Source organism: Antennarius striatus, chromosome 16 (genome assembly GCF_040054535.1).
Source record: "Antennarius striatus isolate MH-2024 chromosome 16, ASM4005453v1, whole genome shotgun sequence".
NCBI lineage: Eukaryota > Metazoa > Chordata > Actinopteri > Lophiiformes > Antennariidae > Antennarius > Antennarius striatus.
Genome location: NC_090791.1, coordinates 17,708,416 through 17,733,097, shown reverse-complemented (window position 1 = coordinate 17,733,097; position 24,682 = coordinate 17,708,416). Strand labels below are relative to the sequence as shown.

Sequence of the window (24,682 nt, the reverse complement as noted above, 5' to 3'; positions counted from 1 at the left end):
CATCGAACCTCACGGTGCACAGGAAGTAATTCCAGCCACTCAATTTATTAGCCATCAGTGGTTGTTGGAACAAGCTAATTAAAAGGAGAGTGTATGTATGTGAGTGTGCGTGTTTGTGTGTGTGTGTGTGCGTGTGTGTGACGGCTGCCGCCGCCGCCGTCTCTCACACTTCACTGTGGAGCAGGAGGGAACTGGAGGGAGTCGAGGGGAGAGAAGAGGAGACGGGCAGCTGGGTGGAGGGAGATTTTCACACCACTCTAACATCATCTGCTCTGACATGGCCATCGCTTAGGAATCTGGTGCCACAGCATCCGCCAGCTACGAGGTATCTGAGGTAAGGAGAGAGGGAAGGACCGATGGATGGATGGATGTACGGATGGATGGATAGATGTACGGATGGATGGATGGATGGATGGATGGATGGATGGCAGGCTTCCATTCGTCCATGTGGTTTGGGCAGCCGGTGTTCCTGGGGGAGTCATGTTGTCACGTTTGACGTTTTCTGTGTAGCAACTGCTTCCCTGTATCTTTCAGAGTGTGTGTGTGTGTATGTGTATGTGTGTGTCAATGTGTGTGTGTGTGTCTGTCTGTGGGTGTGTAGTTATGGTGAGGGGAGTGTCTTTTTGTGGTATTTTGTGTTTTGTGCTGGTATTCCCCAAACAGAAGCTCTCATTATCCAGCACTGAGTAAATCCTATTATGGCTTTACTCTCCTCCTTCACTCTATTAATAGTAGTGAGGGAATGCCTTGAGGAGTGGGACATTAGTCAACTCAGGTTTTAGAGCAAATAGGACTTCCTGCGCCACATGTAGGATGTATGTATGATACAGTGTTGGACCCGTGTGTGACTGTGGCAGTGCAAAATGGCCACACAGTACACGTGAAAACAAAAAAAGAGAAGTGAGGGATGTGAGGCTGTGCTCAGATCGACAGGGACGGTGTAGGGCTGCAGGTAGGAGACTATTCCCATCTATGCTCCACAATGACAAATGCTCTGCAGTGCAAGTATTGAGCCTTTAGATAATGGAAGAGTTATGTACCTGCATGTGACACACAGAAATAGAAGAGATGGTGCTTTACTGCTCCACTGATGATGCTGCACAAATGTACATTCATGGATAGAAGAATGCATGCTAATATACCGCTTGGCAAGGCAGAAAGGGCAGTAACATCAAGTACGAGCCAGACCACTGTGTCCAATGAGCTGGTGTGTATGGTGCATGCACAAGCTGACATGCACACGCGTGTGCCCTGTATGTCCTCGGGCAGGTCGGTGGACTGCAGACACAGAGAGGACATATGGCTGCCTGGGTCTCCATCGCTTTAGTCCTCTGTGCAGCAGAATATTCAAATGTCCTGCTCTATGTGTGTGTGTGTGTGTGTGTGTGTGTGTGTGTGTGTGTGTGTGTGTGTGTGTGTGTGTGTGTGTGTGTGTGTGTGTGTGTGTGTGAGAGAGAGAGAGAGAGAGAGAGAGAGAGAGAGAGAGAGAGAGAGAGATGATACCAATGTAACATTCCCCAGTGGAACTCCTCTCATCTTCACCATTTTGATTTCTGTTCCCTAATGTTTTTATTCTGATTGTCATGATGTGTGCGTCTGTGTGTCTGTGTTTTTCTATTCTCTTTGTGCTTCTGGTCATTATTTTCTCAGCTGTGGGTCTATACACCCATCACTGTCTGTGTGGACAGGTTGTTTAGGCTTCCTGTGATTGATGGATGGATTATCAGATTAAGCCCCTTTTCCCTTGGCCCAACTAATCAGATCAATAACAGCTGGACTGTCTCTTTTTTTCATGCAGTTAATAATAAATACACACACAGCATCACAGCATTTGCCAGATACAGGTTGCCTAGTAACATATTTTTTTCAGTAACAGTCATCAGTTCCTCTCCCTGACTAGACTTAGATCTGGAGGTGAGCAAATGTCTGCCAAAAGCAGAACAATGTGTGTTTAGTGTGAACATAATGACTTACTGACACACACAAACGATAGAGTCACCTGTCCAGAGATGGACGCTCAACCTTCAGCTGTTGGGACGGGACGTCCTGATTATGAACACATACATTTAATGGATCGAATTATGTATGTATGTATGTATGTATGTATGTATGTACGTACGCACGCACGCACGCACGCACGCACGCACGCACGCACGCACGCACGCACGCACGCACGCACGCACGCACGCACGCACGCACGCGTCTGTCTGTCTGTCTGTCTGTCTGTCTGTCTGTCTGTCTGTCTGTCTGTCTGTCTGTCTGTCTGTCTGTCTGTCTGTCTATCTATCTATCTATCTATCTATCTATCTATCTCATCATAACTGTGGTGCTTGAAAGTTGAGTGGATCATGTTGTGTTTTATTTTGAAACTTTTCTCATGTGCCTCCTTACATTTTCCTTCCTTCCTGTTTAGCAGGTGAATCTCACCTGTACCTATGCTTCATGTGAACATGAAACCACCTGCTGGTCTTTGATACAATTAGAGGAAATTGTTGTGTCTTCATGTGTGATCCATTCTGACATTCTGTTTTGGCTCTCGGAAATGACCATATACTACAAAAAAAATGTATGACCAAATAATTAATTGACAAAATGTATGAGAATATATATGTACTATCGGGAACCCGTGGAAATTCCACGATAAAACAATAATATCAGACTTCATACCAAACATATGAAAACAAATGTATTGGTACTATAAACCAAGTGCACCCAAGGTAGTCAAAAATCAACGACTTCGTGTTGGTAAATCATGGATTGCACTGGGCGGGCATTGCAAAGCCGTAGATGAATGTTAGCAGGCTGACTGGAGAAAGAAAGCTAACTAATGGTGAGATTGGGAAAGGAGCTAACGTTAAAGGAAAAGGCACCTGTCAAAAGAGCAAGTGGAAAAAAAATTAGAGAAGTGATACTTCCGTTAGCTGACTACATGAACAGAACTGTATGTAGTTACTTAAAGACCGTTCTTGTCAGATGCCTAAGGAGCATTTTTGATACTACATCGATTTTTCCATTCCAAACGGAAACCACAGCCGGACAGACTGTTCCAGAATTCGTTGCCGTTTTCTGTCTCGTTCCTGCTGTTTGGACTTTCTGCTCAAAAACATAAAAATTGTTGGAACAGTTATGACACTCTGAAATTATGTTAACTGGGAAGTCCATGTATAGTATTTCTTCTCCTAACATAGCAGACGCCTTACGCCACATTGTTCACGTGATTCCTTCTGGCAGATGCGCTGTGATTAGTTGGGTGCTTGATTGACAGGTAGTGGGTGGAGTTGGTGACAGCGTTAGACTTTTTCAAGTGAGCTTATCCAAATATATACTGTAGGTGGGGAGATGTATATACACAGGGACATCATGCAAACTCTGCAAATAGCGGGATGCAAACCCGGAACTGCCTTGCTGTGCGGCGACAGCGCTACCCGCTGTGCCACCATGCCGCCCACTGATGAGTTTATATTGCTGTCAAAACCCACGGCAAACTCCGTACCACTTCCTGAGTCAGTCAGGTGGTATCAGCCGTGTAGCGAGACTTCAGACGTCATCTTTTTCAGTTCCTCCCCTAAATGAAGCAAGCCTCAATACGTGCTTCAAGGAAACGCCCCCTCCCCTACTCGGCACAATCTTCGAAGCCCCGATATGGAACGTCACATCACTACCTGTACCTGATAATGGTGCTCAGTCTTGCTGTTCTTTGTGTTCTGTTTCTTGCTCACCTGTGTTCTTGTTACACCTGTGTGACTCAGTGACCCACCATGACTGGTCTCACCTGTGTCTCGTTTCCCCTCTTTGACTCAGAGGAGTCACATTCATGATCTGCAACATTTCTGCTTCATGGATCTTCTTCCTGTTGTTTTGTGTGATCTTCCTCTTTGTAATTTTTTATTTTGGTGACTGCAATGCCTTCTTCCACTGAATACCTGTTTGGTATCCTTTGCTAATTGTTAATTTTGTTAGCTTTTTTGAGTGAATTTGTCTCTTTTATACTTTGAAACAAATGTGGCAACACATATTCTGTGTATCAGTGGCCAATAATTACACAATTCATTTTATAATGAATTTTAATTCATTTCATTTTATTTTATAAAAGTCCAGCTCACTTTTGTAACTTGCTATTAAGCCAACAGTTTTGGGTGATTATAATCCTTTGTAGATTCATTAAGTAACAGCTATGACCTGGGTACCCTGTCTTTACTTTAAAACTATGATAACAGCTTTAAATGATAGACATGATAAGCCTGTGTGTGAAGGCTTTTGATTTATTTGAACAAATCTCCACAAAAAATGTTCTGATTACCAAAACAAAAGTATCAAGTCTTCAGATACTTTAGTCGTAAAGCAACACGATTACTTTCCAATTCAAAATACATAACAGGAATCTGATTCCAGTCTTAACAAAGCCTCTCTGTCGGTTTCCCGGTCTTCTGCTGATAACTGGACAGATTTTCTCATGCTCATTAAGCAGAAAACTTGTCACTTAGATCAACACTCAGAGAAGCCTTCTGCGAAAAATGAACTTGTACCAAATGTGCGTGGGACAGCTCATAAGTCTGCAGAGACTACAAAGACAGTAACAAGCTCTGTAATTTCCATTTCTCTGTGAGATGGTGTCCAACTCATCATCCTCAGAGTCGTCTCTGCTTCAGGATATCGTCCACCACCGGGTCACAGCTCATACCTCAACCTCTTCAGCCAGTGGTCGGGTCTCTGTGAGCGTCCGTGAGTTTCCTCCCACTGAGGGAACGAAGCACACAGTCACACGTCCCATTCACCTCCTGTGGAGGAGAAACAGGAAGGATTCCTTTCTTTATCTCCTGTTGTTTTCCATTACCTGGGGCTTCTGCTGGTTGACCCTGACATTTTTTTTGGACAAGTCTCCCAGGTCCACACAGATTCAAAGAAGAAAGTCTGGTTGGCACATGGTGATGTTCTGTGGGCTTCTGAGAGCTTGACTTCATGCCTTATTCATTTCCCAAGCCTATTTTACTCTGGTAGAGAGAATTAGGTTTGAAGAAAGCTCCAGAACACATAACCCACCATCCAGCAGCCAAATGGAGGTCCACTGACAACTCTGAAGCAAGAAAATCTTTCTTCGTTTCTCTTCTCTCCTGTCTTCTCTGAATAGTGTGTCTCTGAATAGTGTGGGTATGTTTAATGCCTGTCCAACCTGTCCAACCGCGACCCATGTCAAGCCTCTGAAGAAACAGTTTGTGTTTGCAGCTCAGTGATGTATAAAAAACCGAGTTCTCCTATTTTCTTTTCCCAACAGGGATCAAACTGAACACTCCGCTGGCAGTTCTCTCCTTTGTCCTCGTAGCAGAGAGTTTAAGTCCTCGTCGTTCTTAATTCTGTCAGTTTAAACAGAATTACACTGACGCACACTGTTGTCAAGAAATAAGCTGAAATAAGCTCACTCATTTTCTGGAGAGGTGTTGGATGATGGTATTGATCAATTTCATGGCTCTTTGTTAATTGAAACTACAACTTCAATGCAATACCTGCAAACTAGTGGAAACAGGTAGAAAATAAAATACACAAGCTCACAGCTTGACAAGATTTTCTGTTTCACATTTCATGCAAGATTTCAGTGTCTTGGACATTCAGTCATTCATTCGTCTTCTCACCAGCTTCTTCCACTTTTATGGGTCATTGGATTCTATTCCAGCTGTCCCCTGCCTCCAGGCGAGAGGCAGGGGACACTCTGAGCGTGACGCCAGTGCACCGCAGGCCCACATGAAAGACAAACAACACTCATGCACACAGTCACACCTACAGACAATTTGGAAGTGATGATTCACTTAAGCTACATGTTACTAGAGGTGGGAGGAAGAAACTGAAGAGAACCCACGTAGACAATCTCATAAATTACACTCATGTTCACAAGAAAGCCAAGTGGATTTTCATCATTTAGCTTTAAGGGTATATATCTATTAGTCATATCAATTGCAGACACCCTCATGTATGATCAACTGTGTGTGATCCATTAACTTCTGTCTGACCTCTGCATTCACCAGAGACTGATAATTTTCCTCACAGTCTTCAAACTGTGGTTCATTTCTTACTGGTTAGGAACAGGGAACGAAACATTTAATCCAAAAAGTACAAAATGATCTCCGAGCTCTGCTGGTGAACGTTTCTGATCACAGCAGAATCAGGACTTTATTCACCCAGGGGCTTTTTCTCTCCCAGTAGCACCCACTACTCCCAACAGCACCCACCTCTCCTAGTAGCACCCAGCTTTCCCAGTGAAAACCTTTTTCAGAATTCCGCACCAGTGCCTTTTAATCGATTTCTGATTCATCCCCATGACTTTTTGGTGGCCCCAGATTTCCTACCAACCAGTTTGCCTTGATTTGCACCAGTACAGTACATCAAAATGAGGGGACTGACCAGGCCGATCCATCACAGATAGAGAACACCCCTCCAACACAACACTGTTGTGCGTGCTGCTGCTTAACTACCTCCAATCTTTTATTTCCACTTCACAACTTGTTCAGGCTTGGACGTCACCCTTTTTGTAAAGTCCTTGAGCACTTTTTCACACTAACGGACCTCTTGTTTTACTCTGGTCTGCCAATAGCAGTTGCGGAAAACATCACTCATAGCACTGGATCCATGCTGTTCAATGTTCAATACTTTAGTGACATCCTGGTGAATTTCTAACCTGACCTATGAAAAAACTCTTCTCTAGCATTGGTGTAGAGCTCTAAACATGACTCATTACTCCAGAGTGGTGTGGACTCAAATTCAGTCAGACTGTGAGTTTTTGAACACATTCTGAAACAAAAAATATCAGCTTTGATCCTCAGGCACCCTGTAGTCACACAGAGATGACAGATGATAAATGCTATGTCAGCTAGATCACCTAGATCAGCACCGTGGTAACACAACAGCACCATGGTAACAGCAGCATCATGATAATACAACAGCACCATGGTAACACAGCAACACCATGGTAAAAACGGCATCATGGTAACACAACAGCACCATGGTAACACAATAGCACCATGGTAACACAACAGCTCCATGGTAACAGAACAGCCCCTTGGTAACGCTGCAGTACCAACAGCCCAACACTGCATTTGCTGCCCTCCAGAACATGTCATGCAATCCTGTTAAAAATCCACAATGCAGAAACCTTCGGAGTATTGGCCAAGTGCCGCTCACTAATCAGTCATCTGGGTTTGATAGCAACCCACCGTATATGAGGAGTTAGGGCAGAATTATTTTGAAATCCCACCTTGAACAGCTTGGAGGCATCAAAATCCAAAATGAGACGTTTGTTCTCAGATTTTTGACCACAGGGTGTTCTGTTTCAGTTCTATAGAGGAACATAAATTATTTAAATGGCTGTATTTTGTATATTCACCATGTTTCTCTTCAAGAGTACTAGAGATGCAGTATTTGCTTTGAGGATGTTGATAGAGATTCTCTTCAGTGAACACCACACGCTGTACAGTGATTGGTCTGTCCAACTTCGGGTATCAATTATAGACGACCTCTTGTGTTGTGTTCAAGCCCCCGTCACAGGGGAACACAGCAGCTGACTGCAATGCTAAACCTACACGTTCAACCTGTAGGTCCTATAGACGACCTCTGCCCCAACCTACTACTGTATAGCACGGCAAATTATAAGGTGTGCAGCTGCTTGTATTAACATGCCATAATGTTGTTTGTACAGTTCTCTGAGTAAGCCAGAGTTTTTCCCTTCTTTTCATTTTGACGCTGCTTCAACATAATGCCTGCATAGGCAGGTCAATGCCGCCTTACTGACTGCATTCATGAGTTCATGGAAACATCAGTTCTGCTGCGCTGCACTGAGCATCACTGGCTGTGTCGTTGGTTTTATTCTGTGATGATATGATTTGTTTAAAACATTATCATTTTTCTTTGCCGATAGCGCTCACTCCTGAGTTGTGGGCTTTGATAAAACATGATTATTTGGTGAGGAGGGGGTAACGATGAAAGAATAATGACATCACTACACACCCACTCTGTCCTCCATGACTCTAAACTAAGCTGTAAAATGTACGTGGCCCACAGCGCCAAGTGTTCAATATTCATGGATGTAGCATATAAACATTTAAAGGTGTGTAATAAAATAAATGGCATCTGTTTTGCAGACAGCTCAGACGTCATGGGAAGGCCCGTGCTGAATCAAACCATTTGCGTTGATTGGATTTGGGGATTTGAGCTCAGATGGACTGACATGATTCACTGTCTTCCTTCAGGACACGGACAAAGAGCAGGACTGAGAGCCGTTCACAGAGACGGAGAGATGGCCGTGGAAGAGAAGTCAGGCGTGAAGAGCAGCAGCTCCATCGTCCCCTGTTTCCTGTTTGTGGAGGTAAGATCCTCAAACCAACCCAGTTTTCAGATAAGTATGAATGAGGAGTGAATGAATAATGGATCCAATGTAAGCGACTTTGAGTGTGTCCAGAAAAGCGCTATATAAATCTAATCCATTATTATTATTATTATTATTGTTGTTGTTGTTGTTGTTGTTGTTGTTATATTACATTAGTGCTACTTGAAACATAAAACACATCATCTATTTGATGTGATGTCATTTGCGTGGAGAGCCTCCAGGTGTTTGTGGATGGGGTTGGTCTTGATCAAATCTCTGTTCCTGTTCACTAAGGTATCTGTGGGATTGCCTGAACTTCTGACAACCCCCGCCCCCTTTTACCCCTGACCCATCCCCTGTTTGCTCAAATTTCAACGCTCTAACCATTATCAGTAAATATTTCATGCTGAATAGTGGCAGTAGTTGGTGTTGTCAGTCCGTCTGTGTCCCTCATCATGTCCTGGTCCAGGACCAGAGCAGCTGGGCCCGTGTTAACTACCGTTGTTTAGTGTTAACTGCATTATTCATTGAAGTGGTTGTGATGTCACAACCCAGACACAGGTCATGGAGTGGGTTTTCAGCAGCTGTAGTGTAGGCTTTGGAGCTGCAGTTCATTTTCTGTGACAAACAGTGCTTTAGGAAACAAACAAATGAACCACATTGTTTATCAGAGCAGTCGGATGGCTGGCACAGAGCGTAATGGACGCTTCTGGACCTTCTCCAGATGATCACTGAGGTGGAAAAAAGCAAGAACTGGTGAGGTAATCAGACAACCCACGATTGAATTAGACAAACCAAGCAGTCCAGAAGCTCACTGAACATCAACCCTCTCTTTCCCTCCCTCCCTCCCTCCATCCATCCATCCATTCATCCATCCATCCATTCATCCATCCATCCATCCATCCATCCATCCATGCAAAGATTAGAACCTGGTCAACAAGCGTGAATATATAAAATGAACCCCACTTATGAGATACGAAACCCTTCAGGGAAGAAGTAAGGAGAGAGAGAGAGAGAGAGAGAGAGAGAGAGAGAGAGGGAGGGAGGGAGGGAGGGAGGGAGAGAGAGAGAGAGAGAGAGAGAGAATATATAAAATTAACCCCACTTATGAGATACGAAACCCTTCAGGGAAGAAGTGAGGAGAGAGAGAGTGTGTGTATGCTACAACTAGCTATAACCACCTATAACTAGCTATAACTAGCTATGACCACCTATAACTAGCTCTCACCACCTATAATGAGCTATAACTAGCTATGACCATCTACAACTAGCTATAACCACATATAACTAGCTATGACCACCTACAACTAGCTATAACCACATATAACTAGCTATGACCACCTATAACCAGCTGTAGCTGTCTAGTACCTGAGTTGTGGACACATACTGTATTAAAGCAGGGATGACCGACTGCTCTCTAGTTGATTCTGCTCACTCAATGGGTGATGGGTCAACCTCAGAAACCCCCCCGCGGGGTTTTAAACCATTGCTCATGGATTTCAGGAAAACGTAGAGGAAAGACTTCCTGTTTATAGATTCTGCTATTGATCAGTTGAGGTAACTGATATCTATAGTCTACGCTTATTTATGGAAGTAAAGGAAACCCATGTTTTTGTGTGGCAGCGTAAAGGTGGTCTACCCAGTACCATGAAGATAAAATCATATTAGTGGTTACCTTAACATATAGACGGAATATTTTGTCTTTTAAACTGAGAAGGAATCATTAACAATACGCTAACCCAAAAAAACCCCAACAACTAAATAAACAAACAAAACAATTGTTCTGTGATGGACGTGTGTGCTGTCTCCTCTATATCCTCTGGATTACTCTGAGCACCACAACAATGCAAGACTCATTAATATTAGTTATCATTATGGTGAATGGATGCATTGTGTGAGGCTAAATGTATTTTTTAATGTTGCTGTAAAATGTTGTGCTGCACATATTACTTTAGCATCCATCATTGCTCATTACATCATCAGGCTGCACGTAGAAACAAGAGCGTTAAACTGCTGGAGTGTCACCATAAGTCGTTTCTTTTGTCTAGATACAAATCATTTTTTGGAGAGTGGACATGTTGTAAGGTTAGTTGTACAGGATAACTTACTGTACACAGAGACATGTTGTGTTTTATCATCTGTCAGCCAGACCCACGCAGATGTCAGATGGAGTCAGACCAATCAGTCACAGCATGAACTGGGTTTGGACTTGATCTCATTGCTGATGCTGTTGCTAAGCAGACCGCAACATCCCAGGGATCCCCCCCCCCTCTCTCTCTAGTGTTAAAAGTTACTCCCTTTCTTTCACACAGCCATCAATTTTCTGTATATCTTTCCCCAATCTTCATGTACGTCTTCATCTTCACTGAAGTACTATGATGGAAAGATGAAAATGTAAGGTATTATGAATTATGCTTAGAGAACCACCTTTTAGGCGTATACCTTGAAGCACTGATGCGTCACCTCTTCTCAAACTGCAGTGATGAAATTGGTGGGGTGAAAACAACCATTAAGCGTTTTGTCAGTATTTGGAGCGGCTGGTTCTTCTGAATATTCTTTACTGTTCTTTACGGCTCCAGCTGCTGTCATCCAGATAAATAAGGTAGGCTGATTTCTCTAGTCCATCAGGTCTAGTGAGCTGAACACTATCTACACACACACACACACACACACACACACACACACACACACACACACACACACACACACACACACACACACACACACACACACACACACACACACACACACACACACACACACACACACACACACACACACACACTTGCTGCAGACATCCAAGCATCCATCCACACAGAAACACCCTGGACTAGTTCCCAGTCTGCTAACAAGAATCAAAGTCACAAACCAGCAGTCCCCCCAAACCCCCATCCCCACCCTGACTCTGATTCAGGCTCTAAAGGGTTCCGAGAGGTTCTTGCCTGGAGCCATTAACACTCTCTTCTACCTTAAAGCAGATTACTAGTATTGATTGGAAAGGGTTTAATTGTGAGTGCTGTCAACACTGCAGTGAGAAGGATTCAGTGTTCCTCCCAGGGCTTTCTGTGTAATCTCTGCTAGAGGAGGTTATGCAGTCACGGCCGTGGATATGAGTGAAAGGCCTTTCATGGTTATAGGCTCTCGTCTGTTGTCCCTGTCCATGCTGGGAGAGTTGACTCATGAAACTGAATTTTTTTATGAGTTAAATAAAAACTAATCGACTGAGAAGAGGGCAGCCTGTCAGGTTTGTTGACACCGCAGCAGCCTCCTCTGGAAACAGAACCCTTTGGTTGCGTTTTGATCATTTATTTCCATGACAATATCGTTTTCAACTTTTCAAAATGCCACCTGAGCAGATTAATCACATGTCCACCCAAGGTGAAGACAACAGTCCTGCTTGGTACATACAAGTTTCTACCAGCCTTAAATGAACATTATGTGGTGTAAATGCAGAATTGTTTGGTCTAGAGACAGTGTCACTGAGGAAAAGACAGGAGACAGAGCTGGAGGTAGCAGAGATGAAGATGCTGAGGTTCTCTCTGGGAGTGACCAGGATGGATAGGATCAGGAATGAGTACATCAGAGGGACAGCACATGTAAGAGGTTTTGGAGATAAAGTCTTAGAGGCCAGACTTTGGCCATGTCCACACAGTGCTGGATCTTTTTGAAAACGCTAGGTTATGCCTTCCGTCCACACTACAATGCAGATCTCCGGGATTAAAACGCAGCTTTTTGAGAACGCTGGCCAAATTGAAGTTATTTGAAAACACCGGAGGCCTAGAGGAAGACCAAATTGGAGGTTTATGGATGTAGTGAAAGAGGACCTGAATGTAGTTGGTGTGAGAGAAGAGGATGCAGACGACAGGGTTAGATAGAGGCAATTGACTCAATGTGGCGACCCCTGAAGGGAAAAGACGAAAGGAAAAGAAGAAAGAAGATATGGTGTAAAAGCAGAATCTTTGATAAACCCAAAGGAACAACATACAGTGTTGGTTTTCAGCAAAAATGTTGTGTGTGTGAATGGGGTCTTCGCTTGAAAGTTTGAAAGAGTGGTTCTTCCAAGTACTGTCCCCACCCTTCATGCTGACTTCCTGTTCTGCATTCAAAGCTCCTCCACACCCTATCAGACACGCCCTCCAGCTCTGATTAGTCGTTAAAGTTCAGCCAGAGAGGACTTCTACAAATAATATTTGGACTGTGGATTGGGATATAGCAGTCATATTGTTTCGCGTAGGATTATACAGGTAGTCGTCGACTTACGACCGCGATTGGTCCCGACAGATCGGTCGTAACTCGACTTGGTCGTAAATCGACTCTTAAGTAAAAATTAAATCCAGCAGCGCTGGTGCTTGGCTGGGGGTCGTCCGGATCGTCAGCTGGGGCAGGGTGTGGGTTGGTGGGAGCGGGAGACGATCTTTTCATTATCATTGTGAGCTTTGTCTGAATTGTTTGTTTCTTTTTCTCCTCATAAATTTCACGATATGGACGGAAAGCGTCGTTTGCCATCCGTTCAATCCTTGCAAATGTTTCTATGTTCTATGTCCATTTCTTCAAAGTGTGCACGGAGTTTATTTAACAGGGAAAAGCCTTCTGACAAGCCTTTGGTGGTGAACATTTTTTCTGTTTCCTCCTCTTCTTTCTCTGCTTCTCTTCTCTCTTCTTCTTCCACTCTTTCTTCTTCCAGCGCGATCAGTTCTTCTTACAGCGCGATCATTCGTGAGTTCTCCAAGGAGAGGTTTTTTGCCAGTTTCACTATTTTCTCCCGAATCTGATCAAGTTCTTCGTCACTTTCAAATCCAGCAGAAGAGTTCACGTAACGCTTGACAGTTTTTCCATACGCCATTCATACATTTCTCCGTCACAGCCTCCTAAGCAGCCCAGCCCATCAGTAGTAGTTGGGACCGCTGTCATGTAAAGAAAGAAAACTGAGTTTTAGAAAATATGACCAAAAATGCATTTCTTTTCAGTCTACCTAAAGCAGCCCTAAGCCTGTGGCGTTTTGTTTAACCACAGGCCTCCTGTGTCCCTGACCCTCGGTGTGAGGCTTAGCGTCAGGGAACTAATAATATATTCATGTAAGATGAAAAGACTTTTAGCCAGACACCCCTCTGAACCAGGAACAGAAGCGGATGAAGTGAAAGTTAGCGAGTAGCTGCTGGCTGCCAACTACACTCCTTTGTATTCAAGCTGAGAGTCAGGTGAAAAGACTGACACCATGCTGTCATCTAGTAGAATCTGTTAAATGTGTAGTTAGCGGAGATGGACCATCAGGGCCAGACAGGTCTTCTCTGCTAGACTGAACATACTCAGAAAAGTAAATTAAATTTGTTTTGATAAATAAAATTAGTCCACGTATTCTTTTCACTTCACATCACATTTTGTTCATTTGGTTGCCTTGCTTCTAGTGCTGCATATTATGGTAGAGTTTTTATCCAATCATATTTCAGCTAGCTTGTGTTGTCAGGTTCTGTTAAATCTATTAAATTAATAGATGGATGTGAATCCATTGTTGATCGTCTAAACTATTTAAATTAGAGTAATATATTTGGTCAGTGATGAAGAGAGCTGTGTTTCCTCACCCTCAAAATTTAATATATGAAAGCAGTGACACTTATCCTTACGAGGCCAGGAGACCCCGCTCTTTTATTTAGCCCCACACCTCATCAAGCAGTTCCCATGGAAACCAATCAGCCGGACTCATTCTTCATCTCTGCTCTCTTTCTTCTGAATCTTCTCATCCTCTCTGCCCTAATCACAAGTCACAACCTTTTCTGTAAATACTTCTCAGTCAGCCATCTTGTTCTATGAGTCTGTTCTGTTCCCTCCATTTTGATCCCCACGACAACAGTCATTTCCATCGGTAGTGATCCTTTTTTTTTTTTTTTTTCTGTCAATTTACCCAGCCATTCACACAGCACTGATCAACATCAGCTTTCATTAACATCATCATCTCTCCAGCAATCCAACCATGTTCTTTAACTCTGCTGCTGATGCCATCTCATACATCTGGCATATTTTAAATAACGATCCATTGATGGTTTTCTATATGCTGTCTGGATAAACGCTCTTTCTACACCCTTAATGCAATCTTTCTGTGTCATCTTGGGACACACAAGTAAATTGGTTAATCCGTGTACTGAATAATGCAGCTGTTTACTGTGAAGAGCCTCTGATTAAGCATTTATCCAGACCAGTGAAGAGGCAAACATAAAACTCCATTCCGCTGATGTAAATACTTTTTACAACCTTTCTGTCTATCTTGTGGGGTGCAGCCTCTCTCACGATACACTGTGTGCTGTCACTTTCTGTCCTGTATTAAAATGCTGCTCCATTTACACCACAATTTTATCACTTGGCTTTTCTACGACAGCTGCAGATGTGGACATTTACTATTTTTATGACCAATGTTGTCATGCAATTTGGGCATTCATAGTACGGTCTCATTAGGGCTGTATAGTAATTATGAAGGGGAAGGAGTTAGCAGGGATCATAATTATGGAATTCTACTTCTGCCTTCTGCTGCTGTATGATGAGAACTCGTAATTTTAACTTTCAAATGAGATTCACTGGAAAAAAACCACAAGTCTAAATTTACATTTTAAATTTTAAATATTATACAGGAATAATAAACCTATCAAACTCCACAGGCTAAATAATCATTTAGAATTATTTATCAAGAACTTAGGTATACAAATAAAACCAGAATTATAATTGTATAAAGTAAATTATCTTTTTTTGTTTGAACAAAGAGAGATTTGGAGCAACCTGGTTTACCTGAATGAATGAATGAATGAATGAATGAATGAATGAATGAATGAATGAATGAATGATTGTGATACAAATGAAGATCAGTGGTGAAATCTGTGTTGTTGCTTTAGTTTTCTATTGCAGCCTCCTGCAGTGTCTTTATTCTGTGTAAGATTATATTTGTGCAGCGTGAACGTGTCTCAGCGTGGAGCAGTGACGGGTGGAACGATCCGTCCACCAGAGGGCACTGCTGTCACGCAGCTGAAGCTCCTGCAAACTGTGGACTGTTTCACGTGTGAACCTGATGTGGGAGTTATGACAAAACCTTCACCAAGTTTTTTTCATTGCTTATTTTTCTCACTTAATTCATGTTGACAGGGAAGAAAAGAAGAATGTTTCTCATTAGTGTCACACAAAGTCTTACAAGCCTCATTAACACCTGAGCAACATGCAGTGATTACAAAAAAGAAGGCATCACTCTTTCTCTGGCTACCTCCTCTGTCTTTATAAATAGACCACTGTGTTCAGCAGCGGGTGATATGTTCGTATTTTCACACCTATGACAGGAAGCCTCTGCAGAAACAAGACCCTCCCTACACAGACACTGGGTCAATGTAGACACATCTTCAAATTCAAAATAACAAGTCAAATAAAAAACGCATGCTGTCTATCAAAATAAACAGATGTAACAAGCAGAATCTTCTACATCATGAAAATGACCAGTTTGGTGTGTTTGTTTAGTTGATCAGAGAGCAGATCCATCATGCATAAATTTTTTTAATGAATTGTATTAATCCCCGAAGGGAAATTAGGATGACATGCAACCAAACCTGCACTGATGAAAGCTGCGATGGATTATTTTAGATTGTTCTAATGAATCACCACAACTTTAGTCTTTCAACTGCAAACATCTTGTTTTGATGTCTCCTTACATGATAATGCTGTAATCTGACGCCAGTGCAATTTACTGCAACTGAATGACATCATCTGGATCGACAGTGTCTGTTAGCAACATTTAGCTTTGTGTTTATTTCTGTATCGGTTAAAAGTTGAAATTGTTGTAAAGGGGCTCAAATGTGAAAGCTGTAGAAATATTCAGATGATGTCTGCTTCTGTTTCAACAGGACTTATTTAAAGTCTATTTGTTTTGTTGACCTCTAGTGACTCAGTGGACTCCATGACACCTGTGATCAGCTGTGAAACACACAAAACTGTAGTTATACTATCAAGCAACATATTATATTCTATCGTAATCTTATATTATATTATAATATTACATTGTATTATGTTATAGCGTACCACCAGGTATTACAGCTGGTAAAAATTGTATTTTCAATATGACATGGCCCTTTAAACATGTGCCAATCAATATATGTATTACTCTGGCTACAAATACTGCTGACACACCTGATGTTTAAAACAGCGCTAGAAAGAGTGTGCATAGAAGACCATCATTCTTTGGATTCAAATCACCACCCTGTTCTCAGGACTTCTTACATTTTAATGTTCCCAATGTCTGAACCGACCTTGAAAATAAGTCTTCGGTATTCTGCTCCTGGTTCTAGGATTAATTTGCAGTCTGAGCTGAGACTTTAAATCTTTAAACTTTGGTGACCCTAACGGAGTTCAAGGCTCCAGACAGTCAATGGGCAGATGCTTGACGTGATTCTGTCCTTGATATTTTTATGTGTGATTTTAAAAGACTGCCGATCTGCTGGATAATGTCGTACTTACTTATTTAATTCATAAATTTATAATCAGTTATGTTTTTTATGTTTAATTGGTCTCGAATGGTCTCAAAATCAGCTCTACCCATGTATTTATAAATCTAATGCCATTCTCACCAGTCTTGGTTCCGTTCCCTGAAACATCTGCTGATGTTTTTAGTTCATATTGCACAGACTAGAACAAGACTGACTTAAGACTTGCACCTAAATGGCGCTGCAGCTGCTTGCATGGAATAAACTGAACAAATTCAGATAATTTCATTGTGAAATTCATTATCCTTTACACGAACTAGTAGTGCAGTAGTATCCACCCTCTTCATTAAGTAGCATAATGTCCTTCCTCAAATCATTAACAAAATAGTCATGGCCCACCCACCCACCCACCCACCCACCCATCCATCCATCCATCCATCCATCCATCCATCCATCCATCCATCCATCCATCCATCCATCCATCCATCCATCCATCCATCCATCCATGTCATGAGACGTCCATAGTCGTCTCTTCTTCAACTGCTCTTCCACCTTGCAGGTTATGGATCTATTGGAGCTTATTCCAGCTGGCTACGGACGAGGGGCGGGGAACACCCCAAATGCATCGCCAACTCATCCACATGAAACACTAACGAACACACTCATACCGACGGTCTAATCAGTTCACCTACGCTGAATGTTACTGGAGGTGGGAGGACAGGGGAGACCCCAGAGAGAACCCACACAGAGTAGAGTAGAGTAGACACGAGGAGAGCATACAAACTCCATACAGAAGGGAATTGATCCTAGAACCTCTTTGCCATGAGGCAAAGGCACTACTCGGTGCCCCACCATACCACCCACATTTGGTTCACTGATGCTGGATTAGACGCTAAACCCACAGTCTCAACAGCAACAGTGGTAAAAGTAGAGTTTATGATAATCTACCTCGTAAATTATCTAGGGGTGTGTTCACTTCAGGGTTTTTGGACACACACATTAGGTGTGTCTGGGCTGAAAAATAGCAACTCTGCTTCCAGGGATTTCCGGTAATGCATCTTCATTTGATCTGAATCGATCAGCTTTAAGAAACTGTGCACAAATAAGTCGTGTATGGATGAAAGACTCCGTCCATCCCTGTGTGAGCGTGACCTGATGCTTCACTGAAACATTGCAAGCATCCCAGTCTAATGTTTTTGTCGAGAGAAAATAGTTGAGGTCAGCGGTTTTCATGTAAGATTTTAAAAAAAGTCCTTAAAGATAACAGAAAAATTATTCAGATAAGCACAAAAATCTGATTTTCTCTTATGTGTCACATTCAAGTTTACAGAAATACCTCCATTCAACAAACAAACTAACAAACAAACAAACAAACACTGATGAAAACACAGTTTAACTTCATTGGTAGAGGTAAATGTTAAAATTATGAAGGAAATTTTGTATGTAGTTTCCAGACAGAAGCAAACACATCCTTTGTCTTTACTAAATAAATAACCGCTCATGCTCTTTTACCTGCTGCTGTGTGTTACCCATCAGTGACACCAGTCATACAAACCCCACACACACACACAGGAGCCGGAGGTAGAGGACAGTAATAGCTCATCAGCTCCAGTGTGATCTCTTTAATGTGCATGCGCGGGGTTTCCCTATGGAGCTGTATGCGCTGCAGGGGTTGGTATCTGACCGCAACGAAGACATACAGAGACGCAACCCACTATCGGTCCCGGAGTTTTGTTGTTACGCTGGCTCATCGGCGCACACGATGGCCGTGAAACGGTGTGGAGAACCAGGACGACTAGCGTATGTTCCTCTCATCGCCTCATCTCTCTACTCATTGTTCCGGGTCTCCCTCTTTCCCTCTGCTCTGTCTGTCCCCGTCTGTTCTCCCTTTGCCTCCTCAGAGAGTCGCTGCTGGAAGCAAACAGGACAACACTCACCAAGCAGCTATCTGTCATCCTTCCTCACCCCATCTCACCCTGCTACCATCATCCTCCCACCCTGTTGCTCCTTGAACACCTCTCCCTCTCCGTCCTCTTTCTCTTCTTTCATCTATTCCTAGGACCAGAACATCTCTTTGAGTGCACCGTTGATTCTGCCACTTTTTCATTCCAGCTCCCCTTCCTCCACTTTTCTCCCTCTTAAGTATTTCATCGAAACTTTTATAGACAATAAAATCTCCTTTGCTCTCTCTCATTCTCAGAAATGTGCAAACAACTGTCAAACGTCTCCGGGTGCTGTTCTGGTGCAAGCCATTTATTCTTCTTAAAAAGTCTATTTATCATGTTCCCCTCTGTCAAAGTATGAATATATATTGGATGCACAAGCCAGCTCCAAACATTATTATTTTAATGCAGCTATTTGTCATAATTTAAGCAACATCTCAACAGGGAGCAATGATGAATGTTAAAAAGAGACGTGGGGTAAATAATGTGTTTGATGCGGGCAACAAACCCCACGGAGGTGGCGGTGGTGGGGGGTGACATCCCAACTGACGGTATGTGAGAGACGGTCCCCAATCCATTCAGGCTCACAGGCCCGTCTTCAGGTGGTCCAGAGCCACGAATCCACCGCACCCCCATGAATCCACGTCACCCCCATGAATCCACGTCACCCTCATGAATCCACGTCACCCTCATGAATCCACTGCATCCCAACAAATTCACCGCCCCCGCCTGAAGGAAAGCCTGAGCATGAATTGGAAATCCAGACCCTGGTGGGGAATATGAGATTGACTCTCGAGGAATCTTGCTAACAAAACTAACAGGACCACAAATGTGTATCAATCAATCAATCAATCAATCAATCAATCAATCAATCAATCAATCAATCAATCAATCAATCAATCAATCAATCAATCAATCAATCAATCAATCAATCAATCAATCAACCAATCAATCAATCAATCAATCAAGTTTCATTTATATAGCGCTTAATCATGGCAACAGACATTCCAAAGCGCTTTAACAGACAGAGAAACCCAACTGAACCCTCCAGAACAAGCATAAGCGATAGTGGCGGGGAAAAACTCCCTCATTGAGGAAGAAACTCCAGGCAGGACCCAAACTCTTTTGGGCGGCCGTCCGCCTTGACCGGTTGGGTGGCGGATGTATTTGTTTGAGTCCCACTCTGTTCCAGTTGATGATAGAGTAGAACAATTATATTTTTACCTCAACATCTGATCTCCTCAAATCAGAACTATGTCATTTTCAATACGTGGTGTTTGATCTCTGCTTTCTGGATATGTGACATGAATGAGAACAGTCAGATCAGAGGTCATGTGGCTTCTTGCACACACACACACACACACACACCCACACACACACACACATGGCTGTGGCTCAGTGGTATAGCGTGGTCATCAGCATATCAGAAGGTCAGCGGTTTGATCCACAGCCCTGCAGTCTGCATGCCGAGAAGTGCTCAGGCTGTGAGTGTTCTGTAGTCGTGTTGTGTTCAATGGTTACTGCTTGTGACGAGCAGTAATCACAAGTATGAACTGTAAAGATAGCCCAATCTCATTTGAGAAAAAAAACCCACAAGGTTGAATAATGAAGCTGGTAATGTCTTCATAGCCAGAGTCAGATGTTTGGAGCCCCGTGGGGCTAATTCAGAAGTTTTATTTTGCTTCTGTCTCCCAGTCTTTTCAGTCCCAGTTTCAGCGGGGAGCCTCTGTTCTATTTAGAAAGACTGATTAGAGATCAGCCCAGACTACTGTGCTGTTCCAACTCCTGCTGTGAAGCTTTAATTAGCGCTGACTGCCTGTCACGTCCAGTTCACACAAAATAACCCATATTAGGATGACAGATATCTTCCTGGTTTTGAAATTGTGTCTGGGATTTCTTTTCTTTTTTTTTCTTGTTTAATGAAAGGTAGAGAAGAGACGTGGAGGATGGGGATGTGTGGGAGGTAAGTGTGGGTGGGGTTGGTGGTTGTGTTGGCAAAGGGATGTCTGTAGGAGGATTCTGGCTTCAGGAAGCTGGTTGTGGAAACAAGTCACTATAAAACAACACAGGGTCACAGTCTATCAAGATCCAACAAGGTCTTCTAAAACATTTGACAGAGGAAACCAGAAACACTGCCGTCAGTAACTGATGGTGTTTTTGAGATGCTGCTATGAGAGTATCTTTTGGATTTATAACTTAATCTTGTTAATTTGTAAAGTGAATCTAAGTCGTCACAGAAGGCGTGAAAATTAGAAAAGCTGAAACACGAGTTAATTCAGCGGCTGAGAAGAATATGTATAAGAGGACTGATGAGTTTTACTCCTCTTCAACACCCCTTTAATTTCTACGCCGCAGTGTAAAATTCTCTACTTCTATCACCTCCTCTTTCTTTGAATCGCATTCTTGTCTATTCTTTCCTTCCTTGTCCTTCCCCCACCTTCTTCTTCTTCTTCTGCCCTTTTGAACCTCTCTTCTTCTGTTTTTTTCCAATCCTCTTCTTCCTTCTTCCATTCTCTGGGGGTCTCCTGCTCCCCCAGGACCCCTGTGATGTTGCGTTGATGCAGTGAAGTGTGTTTTGAAGACAGGCTTCGTAATGGACAGCATGTGTCGGAAGATGGACCCCTGTGCATCACCGTCCATCTTCCTCCGTGAAACACAAAACTGCTCTTTCAAACAACATGGTTTTAATGGTATCCAGGGGTACGACTGGAACTCCAGAGGAACTAATGAAAAAAAAGAAGAAGAGATTAACAGCCTGACAGATGTGGCTAACCCATGTTAGCGCTCTCTGGTTGTTCCTTCTACTGTAGAGATCTACCCATACAGAACCAAACAGAAGAGGTGTAGCATCCAACACCACCCTGATTCCAACAAAGGTGGATTCTTTGTGATACCAAAATAAAACGTCATGCTTTTCAACACTCGGTTCAGCTGAACACTGTACAGAGATTGTGTCTGAACCTCTTCAACCTCGCTGATGGTTGCAGTTGATGCAGGAACACAAGTTATATAACGCTGATTGGAACATCACATGTTCAACAGTGGATGCATCGACTGAAAGTGGTCTTCTTCTAAGACTCGGTCATTCACGAGTAAAAATGGAAAGAGTTTGAGGATTTCACCATTTACACACCAAAATGAATAAAAGAGAATCTGGTGAAGTCCGTACGGGGCGAGGAGGAAAAAGAACAGTGAATACCCTTTTCACCCTGAGGTGGGAGGGAATCAAACAAACAACCTGCCTGTATGACGCCTACTACTACATGGCTCAGAAACACACGAGTTAACACACAAGCACGTATCAGCACCATCACAACGTGCTCGTCGTCATCTATGAGGGAACCATGTGTCCGTGGTTCAAGTGGTCTCTGGAAGTCCTGGTGTTACCAGCACAAAGCTCAAAGGCATCACTGATGGTATCGGGTGTGTTAGCGTCTCTGAAAGCAGGTTTAATGCTGAAAATACAGAAATGGATAAGAAGAGCCCATGATTGGACTGAGACAAAAGAGACTTAGTTCTAGATCCATCTACCTGCAGTAAACATGACTCTGTACCACCAAGACCAAACAGAACTGTTCCTGCTGACTTCAGCCTTAAGATGCCTTCATCAGCTTATGTGCTTACAGTCCGTAAATTATTAAATTGAAAATAGCTGTGCTGTCCTTCGCTGCAAAAAAAATAGATGACAAAGATTACATTACATGAGCATCGGATGGAAAATTTTCACACTATGATTAATGTGAGCAGAAATGTCTGTGAATACAGCTTTACAATGTTAATTAAACTTTCAGAAATACTATAAATGTGGAAAGACAATAAAATAAACCTCCATAATATTTCCCTTGGATTCATTTTATAACTTATACTACAACTCAGAACTTTTTAAAAGAACTAACATCACATTTGCTCACTTAAAAACATTTCAGGTCTGCTGGTTGTTAGACAGCTGCTGGTATGTCCTTTAAATCACTGGTCTCCAACCTGTTTTTACACCACGGACCAGTTTGACGTCAGATCATATTTTCATGGATAATCCTTTAAAATGTGGCCGACAAATACAACAAAATAAAAGATACCAACAGCATAAACAGCAGCTCTCTTTCTCATTGAATTTGTAGGGTTTTTTTCTGTGCAGCCCGGTATCTATTGACCCACCCACCGGTACCGATACAGTAACGTTAGCATTTACCCCGTGGTAAAACCCCAAAGTCAGAGTCCATCATCACCAACCACTAAGAATAGCTCTGAAATTTGCTCCAGAAAAGACAACATTAATCTGTGGTTCGTCTGCCTCCATTTGACCAGTAGAAAGGCCTTTATACCTGCTGAGGACTGAGACCTTCAAAAGAAAGACTCACAAATTGAGTTGATATTTGTTTTGGACTGTTTACGTTTGGGATTACTTCTTTTCTGTATCACATGAAAAACAGACACTGCAACTATAAGACCCAAAAAAGTTACCGCAAACATGATGTCACCAGTGATGAGGTCGGCTTTGGATATCTCAGGTTTAAATGGGATTATGTTTTGTATTGAATGCCACCATTTATCACACAGAGCTTTGGTTCTTCTGCAATGACAGCGAGCAATGCATCACAATAAAAAAGAGGAGCAAGGAGAACTATTGGAAGCACAGAACCCAAAAGCTTAAATACAAACAAAATATATAAAATCTTAAATACTAACAAAATTAACTGTGACAGTTGTGTACTCTTCTGTTGTGATGAATCACAACAATAACTTTCTGGCATCAAGCAGTCATTTATTCATGTAGCAGCAGATATATTGGGGCTTTTACAGCCAGCTTTGTGGCAAATAAACGCTGAAAATTGCTAGAACACAGAAATAAATGATTCAGCAGACTGTTGGTTAGCAAGTTATCAAAGTCATCATCAGATGGCACGCTTTGTGACAAACACACAGGCGTCTGATAGCAACTTTGGAAATCCTCTTCAAGACAATCGCCTCAGAATAAATTCATTTATCTACACAAATAAAGTGTGGTAGCAGAGGTTGTAGCAAATCAGTATCTTTGCTGCACATCACAACACACTGAGTGTACGGATGACTCAACCTATATCTATTTTATTTCTCAAAAGGCTCACTTTTTCAATGTGACGGTGTGTGAAAACAGGTCAGGTTTGTGTAACACCACCTGGCAGCTTTGAAGCAGTTGATCCAGTTTTTTTCCCAAAAGATGACAAAGGGTAGAACTGCCCTGGTCTGCCTCTGATTGGTCAGAATGTGTTGCATTCTCTGGCTGGATGGGTTTAGGCACGAGGTGTGAGGTTTTTAGGATTAGGGTCAAACTATCAGGGTGAGCCAGTCAGAGTCAAGCGGGTCAGACCTCACCAACAAGGAATCCTCTTTAGCATATGACCTTAAGCCCCTCATGTCCGACCCGAACCCGACAGAGTCCTCTGCAGGAGCCCAAACTGGACCAACATCAATTGTAATCTCTTTCTTGCACAAAAAAAAAAACACAATTAATGATTGCAGCTCAATTGTTTTGGGCTCTCTCTGAGTTTATATTACCCAAGTGCATTTAGCTTATTGAAATTTGTGAGGCAGGAAAACTTGGAAAACGCAAGAACTATACAGAGCCTTATGGAATAAGTAAATTAGTGTTATTGGAGAATAAAACATGTAATATTTATCTTGCCAATAACTGGGCTAAAAACAAAGTTTATTTTAGCGAAGTCATAGCAACTCAAATCTAAGTGTGTACATTTAATTACATGCTGTTAGCTTTTCATTTTAGATCAAATATTAAGACCAGAAAAGACCTTTTCCTATCTGCAGCGGGAGCTTCTCCTACTGCCTCACAGAAATCAATGGAAATCTAATTTCCTGTACGACTTTTAGCACGTCCCATCGTTGTGTAGCAGGAGCTGAAGCTCCGTCAGAATAACCTAATACCTGAAATAAGAAAATCTGTTTAA

At 42.5% G+C, this 24,682-nt stretch overlaps 1 protein-coding gene across 3 annotated transcripts in view; it reads left to right on the top strand.

Annotated features, from left to right (window-relative positions):
• Positions 1-204: 204 nt before the first annotated feature.
• plppr2a (phospholipid phosphatase related 2a) overlaps positions 205-24,682 on the top strand; it is a 54,242-nt gene continuing 29,764 nt past the window's right edge. For all 3 annotated transcript variants that reach the window (XM_068336948.1, XM_068336950.1, XM_068336949.1), the window contains exons 1-2: positions 205-334; positions 8,235-8,350. In XM_068336948.1, the coding sequence (XP_068193049.1) occupies positions 8,282-8,350 (69 nt within the window). In that variant the 5' untranslated portion in view covers positions 205-334; positions 8,235-8,281. The remainder of the gene's footprint in view (positions 335-8,234; positions 8,351-24,682) is intronic.